This window comes from Caretta caretta, chromosome 2, assembly GCF_965140235.1.
Source record: "Caretta caretta isolate rCarCar2 chromosome 2, rCarCar1.hap1, whole genome shotgun sequence".
Taxonomy (NCBI): domain Eukaryota; kingdom Metazoa; phylum Chordata; order Testudines; family Cheloniidae; genus Caretta; species Caretta caretta.
This window is the reverse complement of record NC_134207.1, coordinates 238,147,419-238,161,946: the sequence shown is the minus strand read 5'-3', so window position 1 is coordinate 238,161,946 and position 14,528 is coordinate 238,147,419. Positions and strand designations below refer to the sequence as shown.

At 42.4% G+C, this 14,528-nt stretch overlaps 1 protein-coding gene across 12 annotated transcripts in view; it reads left to right on the top strand.

Annotated features, from left to right (window-relative positions):
- Nucleotides 1-14,528, top strand: part of MPP7 (MAGUK p55 scaffold protein 7) — a 338,962-nt gene that overhangs the window by 192,813 nt on the left and 131,621 nt on the right. For 11 of the 12 annotated variants that reach the window (XR_012667271.1, XM_075125943.1, XM_075125948.1 and 8 more), the window contains one exon: nucleotides 13,815-13,892. Coding sequence is in view for 9 of the 12 variants with exons in the window: in XM_075125943.1 (XP_074982044.1) it covers nucleotides 13,815-13,892 (78 nt within the window). In the remaining 3 variants the exon portion in view is untranslated. The other variant, XM_075125950.1, reaches the window with a different exon arrangement.

Below are 14,528 nucleotides of genomic sequence, written 5' to 3'. Positions count from 1 at the left end.
CTTGATTCATGTTATCTAAAATAAATTATCCCAATTCTCTTTCTTCCCACCAAAGTGCAGTGAAGGCTATAATAAAGACTAATATTTACGTTACATTTGGGGAAACAAAATGCAATAAAGTAGTGTTTACCTAAAACAGGACTCCAGTTTACCTTGTATCACCTTTTGTTGCTTCTCACTCCTCCTTCCCCTATCTCCAGACAGTGAGAATCCACTTCCCTTTTCCCACTTCCCGCAACAGGAACTTTTAGATTTTTTACTTGTTGTAACCATGTTTCCACTAACTTTTGAAAAGGATGCAGATATAAATTAAATACATGAGTTAAAAATATATTTTCTCTATAAATCATGAGCCTAGCTGTTAAAAATAATAAACTGGGCTGATAAAAACATAATTTAATTTCTTCCCACAAGACAACAATTAGGGTTTAACATTCAGACAACAAATGTGAGAAAAATCATTTTATTAAGAACCAGGTACATTTTATCTATATCATAGAATCACAGGACTGGAAGGTACCTTGAGAGGTCATCTAGTCCAGTCCCCTGCACTCGTGGCAGGTCTAAGTATTATCTAGACTATTCCTGACAGGTGTTTGTCTAACCTGCTCTTAAAAATCTCCAATGATGGAGACTCCACAATCTCCATAGGCAATTTATTCCAGTGCTTAACCACCCTGACAGTTAGGAATTTTTTCCTAATGTCTAACCTAAACATCCCTTGCTGCAATTTAAGCCCATTGCTTCGTGTCCTATCCTCAGAGGTTAAGAAGAACAATTCTTCTCCCTCCCCCTTGTAAAAACCTTTTATGTACTTGAAAACTGTTATGTCCCCTCTGTCTTCTCTTTTCCAAACTAAACAAACCCAATTTTTCAATCTTTCCTCATAGGTCATGTCTTCTACACCTTTAATCATTTTTGTTGCTCTTCTCTAGACTTTCTCCAATTTGTCCACATCTTTCCTGAAATGTGGCACCCAGAACTGGACACAATACTCCAGCTGAGGCTTAATCAGTGCAGAGTAGAGTGGAAGAATTACTTTTCGTGTCTTGCTTACAACACTCCTGCTTATACATCCCAGAATGATGTTCGGTTTTTTTGCAACAGTGTTACGTTGTTGGCGACTCATATTTAGCTTGTGGTCTACTATGACCCCCAGATCGCTTTCTTGCAGTACTCCTTCTTAGGCAGTCATTTCCCATTTTGTATGTGTGCAACTGATTGTTCCTTCCTAAATAGAGTGCTTTGCATTTGTCCGTATTGAATTTCATCCTATTTACTTCAGATCACTTCTCTAGTTTATCCAGATCATTTTGAATTTTAATCCTATCCTCCACAGCACTTGCAACTCCTCCCAGCTTGGTATCGTACGCAAACTTTGTAAGTGTACTCTCTATGCCATTATCTAAAATGCTGATGAAGATATTGAACAGAACCGGACCCAGAACTGATCCCTGCGGGACCCCACTCGTTATGCCCTTCCAGCCTGAATGTGAACCACTGCTAACTACTTTCTTGGAATGGTTTTCAAACCAGTTTTGCACCCACCTTCTGGTAGCTCTATCTAGGTTGCATTTCCCTACTTTGTTTATGAAAAGGTCATGCGAGACAGTATCAAAAGCATTACTAGTCAAAATATACCACGTGTGCCACTTCCCTTCTATCCACAAGGCTTGTTAACCTGTCAAAGAAAGCTATCAGGTTGGTTTGACACAATTTGTTTTTGATAAATCCAGCCTGACTGTTATTTATCACCTTATTAACTTCTAGATGTTTGTAAACTGATTGCTTAATTATTTGCTCCATTATTGTTCCAGGTACAGAAGCTAAGCTGTCCGGAGTCGTTCTTATTTCCCTTTTTATAGATTGGCACTATATTTGCCCTTTTCCAGTCTTCTGGAATCTCTCCCGTCTTCCATGACTTTTCAGAGATAATCACTAATGGCTCAGATATCTCCTCAGTCAGCTCCTTGAGTATTCTAGGACGCAATTCATCAGGCCCTGGTGACTTGAAGACATCTAATTGTCTAAGTAATTTTTAACTTGTTCTATTCCTATTTTAGCCTCTGATCCTACCTCATTTTCACTGGCATTCACTGTGTTAGATGTCCGATCACCATCAACCTTCTTGATGAAAACCGAAACAAAAAAGTCATTAAGCATCTCTGCCATTTCCACATTTTCTGTTAGTTATTATTTCCCCCCCCTCATTGAGAAACAGTCCTACCCTGACCATGATCTTCCTCTTGAGATCTATATCATCTATCTACATCAGTTTTTGTGTTTGTGCTCCAGCATGAGTTACACATTCCGCCCTCAGAATATGGTGGGTGTATAGCATTGCCAAAGAGTTAATGAACTGAACTGATGGACACTAAACCAGCTTTTGTCAAACTTATGCAACAATTACCATTATAAAAATAGTAATGCTTGACATTAGATAGCACTTTTCATTCAGAGATCTCAAAGCACTTTATGAGGGAGATTAAATACCAGTTTTCCCATCTATAAAATAAAAATAAGGAAAAAAAGCAGACTGACCAAGGCCATAAAGTAAGTGGCAAGGCTTCGAACAGAACCCTGGTCCAACTCCTAGCCCACTGATCTATCTACTGAACTGGCTGCTCTCTACAGCTGTCTTTTAAGATGTGACAAAGTGATAAAATTTGAAAGAATTATTTATAAGGCAAAGATTTAACCTTAGCCTACTGTCACTCAGGTATCTGTGAACACAGTCTAGCTTTTTGCTTGCATGGTGTTGACTTCTCAAGCATCTGATTAGAGTGGTTCTTTTCCTTCACCTGGCGTTAACCCTAAGGACAATTTAAATTCTTTAATTGGAATTTTGCCTCCCCTGTAATCCTGGAGTTCTCAATTTGCCACTCAGTATATTCTATTTAACTTCTCTCTGTTAAAAGGCCATCATTAGAGTATCTTCACTTTGTCCGGGAACACAGAGACCACAGCTCTCTCAGACAGAAGTCATAATGTAATTTTGCACATCAGCAAGTAGAGAGAAGACAGCCTTCATCTTCCCTTGAAGTCCAAGTAATGTAGCTCATCTAATTGACCGAAGCTTCAGTAGTCCAGGAAATAAGTCCAGGGATGGTGAAACTTGTTGCTGAAGTGTATGTGCTTCTACTTCTAGGAGTTGGTGTTCTAACATCAGAGAGTAAGTGGCAATAGTGTGCAGAAAAATATTTTGACTACTTTAAGAACTGCTTCATTCCTCTTCTGAAGAGGAATTCATTCACTACTGCTGATGCCTTAATGATGGCTACTCAGACAACCCCTTTCTGCCTCATCAGAATACTTTCTCTTAATGATGCTTTTAAAAACAAATCCTAGTACTTTAATTCTGATGCCATGGACTTCAATTTGAGGACCACAGTTTTCATAGGAGAAGAGGTTTGTCAGAGTTCTGTTCCTTAAAAACTGATATAAAATAGATTTTGGTTTCAAGGACTTCACGTCCTTAGCTTACACAAAAGAGTAGATTTACTCAAATTTGGAAATGTTCTGAAAGGAAAAAAGTCCTAAGAAATCTGGGGCTAAAAGTACAAAAAAACAATTTTGAAAATACTTTAGTTCAGTAGTGGTGTAGGCTGTTTTGGCTCTGAAGGGGCAGGAAAATTTATTTTGGAGCAAGTCTGACTTGTTTGGCTTTGGTCTGAACTTCCTCTACCCACCTAGGGACCCTCTTCCTATAAGCAAAGTCATCAAAACTTTTTTTTTTACTACTGACAAAAAAGCGCACTTGAATGAAAGACTGTGAAAGCTCATATAATAGCAGCTTTATTTTGTTGTGTAGGGAACAATGAATTCAAAGTGAAAAGCATTTGTTATAGAAAGATAAATATTTTAAGAAACTCTGCAAGGAGTCAGGGGTTGTAGACAGTACTTATTCTGTTCTGCTTAACCTTGCAAAAACAGAATAGTTAATATATTAGTCTCAGGCTTGTTACAATGCTCTTTCATACTCATTTAGACATCGGTGTTCTTTCTTTGTTCCAAGTGCTAAATGAAAATAAAGGGTACAATTAAGAGTAGAAAATCCAACCTAGATAATCCAGAAATAATGTTTAAAACAGAAGTCAATATCTAGCTGATAAAAAAGAAGGAAAAAATCAAGGCCAATATCATACAAATTGAACAATAAATAAGGGATAAAAATATTTCAGCATGTATTGAGTGATTCCAAAGTACCTTGTTTGTAAGAGGGGAATGAATTAAACAGCTTAAATATGAATGTTTTAAGTGCATTTGTCAAACTGTCTTCTAACAATGTGCCAGTTAGGAGTGTGGAATACAAATATACTGTGTGGAACAATGAACCACACTGCAACTTCCGTCAAAGAGCAGATTTCCTTTTCACAGAGACCTAAAACACTTTTTTTCTGGGCCTTCATAGTAAATTAGTTTATTTAAAAATACAGCAGTGTGTTATCCGTGCTCAAACCCAGATGACTTTTTTATTTCCTACAGAGCCAAAGCTGTGATGGCTGCAAAAATGAGTTGTAATACAACTTGATATATGTGTAATGAGTAACTGTACTGTGCAAACACTGAGGTCTGGTCTATAACTAAAAAATAAGTCGACCTAGCTACTTCAGTCAGGGTTGTGAAACACATCATGCACTATGTGATGTAGCCAGGTCGACCTAACCTCCACTGTAGACATAAGCTAGGTCAATGAAGAATTATTCCATTGGCCTAGCTACTATGTCTGAGGGCTTGTCTTCATTACCAGGGTAAGTCGACCTAAGTTACACTAGTCCAGCTACGTCAATAACGTAGATGGAGGCGGCATAGCTTAGGTCAAGTTACTTTGGTGTCTTCACTGCACTGCGCTGATGGGAGATGCTCTCTGGTTGACTTCCCTTACTCTTCTTGGGGAGGTGGAGTACTGGGGTTGACTGGAGAGCGCTCTGCGTCGATTTAGCTTAGCTTTGACTCGCTAAATCAACCAGTGCTGCAATCTCCTTGTAGTGAAAACCAGCCCTCAGAGAGGTGAATTACCTACATCAGCTTTCCATTCCTGACTTGTGTTCCCCGATTCAATCCTGTGTCTTCACATCTCTCTCTTAGATCATCTCCTGGATGTCTCATTTCAAACTGAGCTTAACAAAGCCAAAACTGAACTTCTGATCTTTTTCCTCAAATCACTTCACTCCCCCAACTTCTTAGAGTTTGTCTTCACTATGGGCTAAATCAGCGCTGCAGCAATCAATGTAGCAGCATCAATTTGGCAGGTCTGGTGAAGACGCGATAAGTCAATGGGACAGCATTCAACTTCAGTACTCCACCTCAATGAAAGGTGGAAGCGATGTCGACGGGAGAGCATCATATACTTTTTATCCACAGGACCCTTGCTTCATTAAGGGCAGATGATGCATGGTGCTAACTTAGTGAGCAGCTATTCAATGCTTTGTTTTTACCTTCTTTGTTCAGTGTCTGGCTGTGGGCCCTGTTTACTGCGCGCTATTCAAAGCCTGCTACAAAGATCTAAATATCATTTCCTCATATGTTTTTCTGTGGGGCTCCTCACTGTATTATCCACTTTATTATCACAAACTTTAATTTATCTTCAGAAAACCCCTGTAGTATAAGTAGGGTGACCAGATAAAAGTGTGAAAATTTGTGACTGGGCAGGGGGTGAGATAATAGGCACCTATTTAAGACAAAGCCCCAAATATTGGGAATGTTCCTATAAAATTGGGACATCTGGTCACACTAAATATTAGGGGGGTGATGCTATCCCCATTTTACAGATGGGGAGGTAGGACACAGATTAAAAAGTTTCCCCTAATTTTGGGTGCCCAATTTGAGATGCCTAGGACCTGATTTTTCAGAGTTCTTGGCATTATATAGCAACTTATATAATCAAGCACAGGTCCCATTGACTTCAGCTGCAGATGTGAGCGCTCAGCCTCTTCTGCAAATTAGACCACGTGGTGTCAAGTTGGGCACCCAGAAAACAATGAACAACTCTGAAAAGTTTGGTTTAAGTGACTTGACATCACACACAAATGGTATGGCAGGGGCAAGGATAGAACCTAATTCTCCAGGTTAGCATTAAACTCTTAACCATGAGACCCTCCTTTCTGTTCTTGCAATCTTCTACCTCATTCACTACATACCTTCCAGCTTTTACAACATAGGAGGCAGGGATCTTATAGTCACCAGCTGCCTGTACTATACAACCCTGATTCGTCCCCAGTGCAGATTGATCCTCTGGGTTGAAAGAGGCAGGGACCCATGGAAAAAATAGTATGTCATCATGTAAGTGAAGACTATATTATAAGGCATATGCACAAAGAGACTGAATTAAAGTTGCACACGCAACCTAAATATTGTCAGAATATTTTTCCTTAATGATATCCATAGGGCTGACTCTGGCGCCCTCTGGAGGCCCACACTCATGTACCGGGATATGAGGTGCCGCCAGCCCTACGCCCTCTCAGTTCCTTCTTACTGCCCGTGACGGTTGGTTGGAGCGCCTTCCCTCTTGCATCTGCAGTTCTTCAGCATCTTCCACCCCTGGATCCCCCCTTCCCTGACCCTCTTCAGGGACCCTTCTCACAAGGAACTTTTCATTCAGGAGGTGGACACCTCCTATGCCTAAGGTGGTAGAGGAGGCCCCTTGTGATGTGAAGGAAGAAAGGGTTCTATTCCCGATAATTCCTAATCCCGAAGGCAAAAGGTTCTCCTAAAACCCATTCTGGAGAAATGCATCACCTCAACAAATATCTAAAGAAACTGAAGTTTTGCATGGTCTCCCTAGCCTTCGTCATCGCCTCCTTGGATCCAGGAGACGGGTACGCTGCCCTCGACTTGAAGGATGCATAATTTCATATTTCCATTTTCTTGGGGCACAGATAGTTTCTCTGCTTCTTGATGGGCCAGCGCCATTTCCTGATCACAGCACTATCCTTCGGTCTCTCGTCTGCCTTGAGAGTATTCACAAAGTGCATGGAGCCCATAGCCGCTTACCTGAGGTGTCGAGGGGTACAGGTTTATCCGTATCTCAAATACTGGCTCATAAAGGGATGGTCTCAGGCCCAGGTGCAAGGGAACCTTGATCTGGTGCTCTCCACCTGTCGCAAGCTGGGTCTATTAATAAATTAAAAGAAACAACTCTGACCCTTGTACAGCATATAGAGTTTATGGAGAGATACTCGACTCTATGCAGGCCAGAGCTTTTCACTTGGAGGCCCATTTCCAGACTATGTCCGATCTGATCTCTCACTACCGCCTACGTGTGCCTCAAGTTGTTGCGCCACATGGCATCTTGTACTTACATGGTATGGCATGCACGACTTCATCTCGGACTCCTGGAAGCATGGCTGGCAGCAGTCTGTGTCCCCAACAGACGCAATCTGGACTGGATAGTCATGGTACAAGATCACATCCGGTCATCCCTGGAGTGGTTGTCGGAACCTAGCTTGGTATTGGAGGGAGTTCCCTTCGCGGCTCCATCCCTGTCAGTGACTCTGGTCTCCAGTGCTTCAGACCTGGGTTGGTGATCTCACCATGCAAGGTCGCTGTTCGCAAGGCGATTGCTCCCTACACATAAATGTCAGAGAGCTCAGAGTGGTGCACTTGGCTTGCCAGGCGTTCCTGCCTCACGTGAGGGTCAAGGTGATCCAAATCCTGAGACAATACTGCAGCAATGTTTTATATCAACAAACAAGGCAGAGCCATTTCGTCGGCCCTTTGCTGAGAAGCTCTTTGGTTGTGGGACTTTTGTGTGCAGCATGCCATTCATCTCCGTCTCGCACCTCCCTGGGGGAGGAATGTGTTAACAGATCACCTCAGCGGGACCTTCTTGTCTCGCCACGAGTGGTCACTCCATCTGGAAGTTGTCAGTGTAATCTTCCAGAGGGGGGAGACTCCCATTGTGGACTTACTCTCATCTGGGAAAATCAGGAAGTGCTACATCTTCTGCTCGATTTGGAGGATCAACAGAGGCTACCCATCTGACGCCTTCTTGCTCCCCTGGTCGAGGGCTCTGCTGTATGCCTTTCTGCCAGTGCCATTAATCCACAGAGTCCTCATGAAGATCAAGCAGGGCAAGGCGAAGGTAATCCTGATAGTTCCGATTTGGCCTCGCCAGCATTGGTTTGGCACACTGCTGGAGCTCTCGGTAGCAAATCCACTACAACTACCACTCTGGCTGGACTTGCTTTCCCAGAACCACAGCCAGTTACTGCACCCAAACCTAGCAGCTCTGCACCTGACAGCTTGGTTGCTGCATGGTTGACTGTGGAAGAACAGACAAGTTTGGCCCACGTTTAACAGGTCCTGATGGTTAACAGAAAGCCCTCCACCGTGGTGACCAAATGGAAACGATTCGCATGTTGGGCCACGGACGAAAATCTTCGACCCAAACAGGCCTCACTCCAGTCAATCCTGGACTATCTTCTGCATCTCAAGCTCCAGGGCCTATCTCTTTCATCAGTCAAAGTCCACTTGGCAGCTATTTCAGCCTTAAACCCTCCAGTTCAGGGCAAGTCAGTCTTTGCTCATGACATGGCGGTCCAATTTCCAAAAGGTCCGGAGGAGCTCTACCTCAAGTCCGTGTCCCTGTCCCACCTTGGGACCTGAACCTCATACTGTCAAGGCTCGCAGGTCATCCATTTGAGTTGTTGGCTTCTTGTTCCGTTATGCATCCGATGAAGTGAGCTGTTGCTCACAAAAGCTTATGCTCAAATAAATTGGTTAGTCTCTAAGGTGCCACAAGTACTCCTTTTCTTTTTGCGAATACAGACTAACACGGCTGCTACTCTGAAACCTGTCATTATGCAAGGCACTGCATTTAGCCGTATGGAGTGGAAATCTATCAACTTCATGAAAAAACTGCGGAACCACCTGATTAACATCCTCTATAGCAAACAGGGAAAGATTAAGAATGAGCTCTCAAAACTGGATACTCTCATAAAAAAACAACCTTCGACACAAACTTCCTCGTGGCTGGACTTTACTAAAACTAGACAAGCCATTTACAACACACACTTTGCTTCTCTACAAAAGAAAAAGGACACTAAATTATCTAAACTACTACATGCCACAAGGGGCCACAGCAATGGTTCCCTTAACCCACCCAGCAATATTGTTAATCTATCCAACTATACTCTTAACCCAGCAGAAGAATCTGTCCTATCTTGGGGCCTCTCCTTCTGCCCCTCCACCCCCACGAACATGATACAGTTCTGTGGTGACCTAGAATCCTATTTTCGACGTCTCCGACTCAAGGAATATTTCCAACACACCTCTGAACAACATACTAATCCACAGAGACCTTCCTACCAACACTACAAAAAGAAGGATTCTAGGTGGACTCCTCCTGAAGGTCGAAACAGCAGACTGGACTTCTACATAGAGTGCTTCCGCCAACGTGCACGGGCTGAAATTGTGGAAAAGCAGCATCACTTGCCCCGTAACCTCAGCCGTGCAGAACACAATGCCATCCACAGCCTCAGAAACAACTTTGACATCATAATCAAAAAGGCTGACAAAGGAGGTGCTGTTGTCATCATGAATAGGTCGGAATATGAACAAGAGGCTGCTCGGCAGCTCTCCAACACCACTTTCTACAAGCCATTACTCTCTGATCCCACTGAGGGTTACCAAAAGAAACTACAGCATTTGCTCAAGAAACTCCCTGAAAAAGCACAAGAACAAATCCTCACAGACACACCCCTGGATCCCCGATGCTACCCAAGATCCATAAACCTGGAAATCCTGGGCGCCCCATCATCTCAGGCATTGGCACCCTGACAGCAGGATTGTCTGGCTATGTAGACTCCCTCCTCAGGCCCTACGCCACCAGCACTCCCAGCTACCTTCGAGACACCACTGACTTCCTGAGGAAACTACAATCCAACGGTGATCTTCCTGATAACACCATCCTGGCCACTATGGATGTAGAAGCCCTCTACACCAACATTCCACACAAAGATGGACTACAAGCCATCAGGAACACTATTCCCGATAATGTCACGGCAAACCTGGTGGCTGAACTTTGTGACTTTGTCCTCATCCATAACTATTTCACATTTGGGGACAATGTATACCTTCAAATCAGCGGCACTGCTATGGGTACGCGCATGGCCCCACAGTATGCCAACATTTTTATGGCTGACTTAGAACAACGCTTCCTCAACTCTCATTCCCTAACACCCCTACTCTACTTGCGCTATATTGATGACATCTTCATCATCTGGACCCATGGAAAAGAAGCCCTTGAGGAATTCCACAACAATTTCCATCCCACCATCAAACTCAGCCTGGACCAGTCCACACGAGAGATCCACTTCCTGGACACTACAGTGCTAATAAGCGATGGTCACATAAACACCACCCTATACCGGAAACCTATTGACCGCTATTCCTACCTACATGCCTCTAGCTTTCACCCAGACCACACCACAAGGTCCATTGTCTACAGCCAACCTCTATGATACAACCGCATTTGCTCCAACCCCTCAGACAGAGACAAACACCTACAAGATCTCTATCAAGCATTCTTACAACTACAATACCTACCTGCTGAAGTGAAGAAACAGATTGACAGAGCCAGAAGAGTACCCAGAAGTCACCTACTACAGGACAGGCCTAACAAAGAAAATAACAGAACGCCACTAGCCGTCACCTTCAGCCCCCAACGAAAACCCCTCCAGTGCATTATCAAGGATCTACAACCTATCCTGAAGGACGACCCATCACTCTCACAAATCTTGGGAGACAGTCCAGTCCTTGCCTACAGACAGCCCCCCAACCTGAAGCAAATACTCACCAGCAACCACACACCACACAACAGAACCACTAACCCAGGAACCTATCCTTGCAACAAAGCCCGTTGCCAACTGTGCCCACATATCTATTCAGGGGACAACATCATAGGGCCTAATCACATCAGCCACACTATCAGAGGCTTGTTCACCTGCACATCTATCAATGTGATATATGGCATCATGTGCCAGCAATGCCCCTCTGCCATGTACATTGGGCAAACTGGACAGTCTCTACATAAAAGGATAAATGGACACAAATCAGATGTCAAGAATTATAACATTCATAAACCAGTCGGAGAACACTTCAATCTCTCTGGTCACTCGATTTCTGATCTCAAAGTGACTATCCTTCAACAAAAAAACTTCAAAAACAGACTCCAACGACAGACTGCTGAATTGGAATTAATTTGCAAATTGGATACCATTAACTTAGGCTTGAATAGAGACTGGGAGTGGTTGAGTCATTATACTAAGTAAAACTATTTCCCCTTATTTATTCCTCTCCCCTCCCCCCCCCCGTACCTCGACGTTCTTGTTAACTCCTGGAAATGTGCTGGACGTGGCCCACCTTGATTATCACTTCAAAAGTCATCTGGTAATAGCTCATCCTAAGTGATCGCTCTCCTTACAATGTGTATTTTTTCATGGTCTGTGTGTATATAAATCTCCTCACTTTATTTTCCACTTCATGCATCCGATGAAGTGAGCTGTAGCTCACGAAAGCTTATGCTCAAATAAATTGGTTAGTCTCTAAGGTGCCTCAAGTACTCCTTTTCTTTTTGTTCCTTTCTGCTATTCTCGTGGAAAGTCTCCTTTCTGGAGTCTCTGAAATTAGAGCACTTACCTTGGAGCTACCCCACACAGTGTTCTATAAGGACACAGTTCAACTGTGGCTACACCCAGCCTTTCTGCCCAAGGTAGTTTTGTAGTTTCATACTAAGCAGGACATATTCTTACCAGTCTTCTTTCTGAAACCTCGTAAGTCAGACGAGGAGCATAGACTACACTCTCTGGAGATCAGGAGAGCGCTAGCCTTTTATATTAAAAGGACTAAGCTGTTCTGTAAGTCAACGCAGCTCTACGTCATGGTTGCAGACAGAAAGAAGGGTCTTCCTGTGTCTGCTCAGAGAATTTTGTCCTGGATCACTGCCTGCATCAGATTTTGCTATGAGCAGGTAAAAGTGCAATTGTAACCACCCAGTCAACCAGAGCGGAAGACTTGTCAGTAGCCTTCCTGGCCCAGGTGCCAATTCAAGATATCTGCAGGGCCGCTATCTGATCATCCATCCATACATTTATGGCCCGCTACGCAATCATCCAGCAGTCTTGGGATGATGTGGGCTTTGGTAGATTTTGGAGCCCTACCTTGTCTAGTCATTATTATTGATCATGTTTATTACAGTAGTGCCTAATGGCCAACCAGGAATGGGTTCCCACTGTGCTAGACGCAGTACAAACGCAGAGTAGCAGACAGTGCCTGCCACAAAGAGCTTACAGTATAACGAGACAAGATACATAGGGTGGGGGAAGAGGTGGAACATGCAAGCAGAGTGAAAAATGTGATGGCAGCAAATATCGTATTAATTACATGATTTTTTGAGGGGTGTGTGTGCGCATTTAGGTAGGAGGGCGTAAGCTTGAGGGGACATTGACATGAAAGAGGCTAAAGGGGTCAGGGCAGGGAAGAAGAGGGTAAAAGGGGCATTTGTGGAGTGAAGTTGAGGTGAAGAGACCATGAGGGAGCAGATTGGAGCATTGATTGATTGGAGCAACCAACCAATCAAATGGGAGAGAAAGTCCAGTAAAAAATGTAGAAAGTTCTCTGAATGTCTGAAGGTCCCTTCTTTGGCTGTTTCAGCTTTTGCAGTTGCTCTTACCAGATGGAGTCTCTGACTGGTTCCTCCCTAGGGTTTTTCCCTAAGGCTGAATCTTCGGGGGATGGGGTGGAGGGAGACACTACCTGAGTCCTAGTGCCCCCAGAGTATGCTTGGGAGAGGAGTGGTTCTGGCTGGGCCTCATTTTACCCCCTCCTGCCAGCGTACCAGTCTCTGCTTTGGGTACTTCTATAGCTGCTTCTACTGGTTGGAGTCCATGCTTGTGCTGAGGAGTGGGGCAGTGTTCTAGTAGGTTAGATGTTTTTACTGGTTAATGATAATCTAAGTTATTTATGTCATCTTTTTATTTTGTTTATTTTATTTTTGTCTAGATAATGGTGATAGGTGAACAATATAAATTAAAAAAAGATGAAGTATTCTCAAAGATAGGAAGATTTTAAAGACTTTTCAAAAATGTTTTCTCTATTTTAAGATTTAGCAGTGGAAATTCTACTTAAAATACCTCACTTATGTGTGGAGAGAAGGTATTTAAATGATATGTGTGTTCTCCTTTTGAAAAAAACCAAAGAACGTTGCATTCTACAACTATGAAACTTTTTAAATTTTGGCAACACTATTTAGTAAAAATTTAAAATAAAATCTAAGTATTTTAATTTGTTGAAATACAACTTTTTCTTGCACTGTTGGGATTCATATTAACACTATTTTGCCCTTCTTTCTGAATTATTTTAATGACTGCAGCAAATCCACTGAACTGTCTGTAAAATGTGGGTGGCAGGCTATTATTCCACTTAATAAATCATAATTTACAAGAGGTTTTATATTCATTTTAGGGATAAACACTTTATGCTTTGTATTTTCATCAGCAATGTAAAATGTAATAGATACTTAAAGCAATATGTCAGAAATACAGGCATAGAAAACTGAGGGGAAAATCCCAAATGTTTAGTTTTTCTGTGGGTTGGTCTACATACTGAACATTTTTTCCATCTGATTTCATGTTCTTAGCGCTTCAACAGAGGTGGTTGATGAATTGCATCTACATTATTGCCACCTACAGATTTATAAAAGGATGTTTCTTTAGTTACAGACACTCAGCAGATCAGTTAACTCAATAAGGCTGTGTTGTCATATTTGTTTTGCTACTAAGCATACTTATCTTTTTTGTGCAATTGTCTTCCAGATTCATGAGAAACTGCATTACTATGAAAAACAGAGCCCTGTACCCATACTCCATGGTGCAGCAGCCTTGGCAGATGATGTAAGTGTCCCCTGCTGAGATCACTGGTACCAGGTCTCCCAAAAAACTGTCTGCAAGCAGAACTCCTCATAGTGCAAACATATGAATGTAATCCTCTGAGCTGAAATCATAAGAAGCTGCAAATGTTTCCAAAGGTGCTGTCATCACTGGGCTTATTGCTGATATTACTTCGATTTTTATTCACTTTCCTGTTGTAAAAACATGGCAAGATAACCTCTTGTTCTGCTTTGGTAACTATGTAATAGAAATTTCAGGTTGGAATTCTACTGGGAGGGAAAAGCTGTCAACTGTTGGTGTTTTGAGAAGGTCACAGACGAGGAATACCTGGAAAAATAAAGACCAATGAGATAGCTGTACTGTTGACAGGACAAGAAGAATGACACATAATACTACAGAAATGAGGCTTATGAAATACATAAAAAGGTGGGGTTGTCCAAAAAAATACCTGTTTGAAAACAAAACAGTAGTGATTTATGGATATTAGAGCTTTCCAAATTACCTTTATAACTAAAAATAAATTATAGAAGTGGTCGGCATTGATAGAGTAGTTAATTTCCTGTTACTATAATTTTTATTTTAAATGAAAAAAAATCCAACCTGCATTTCTTGCTGTTTGGTTAATTCCAGGATTCAGAT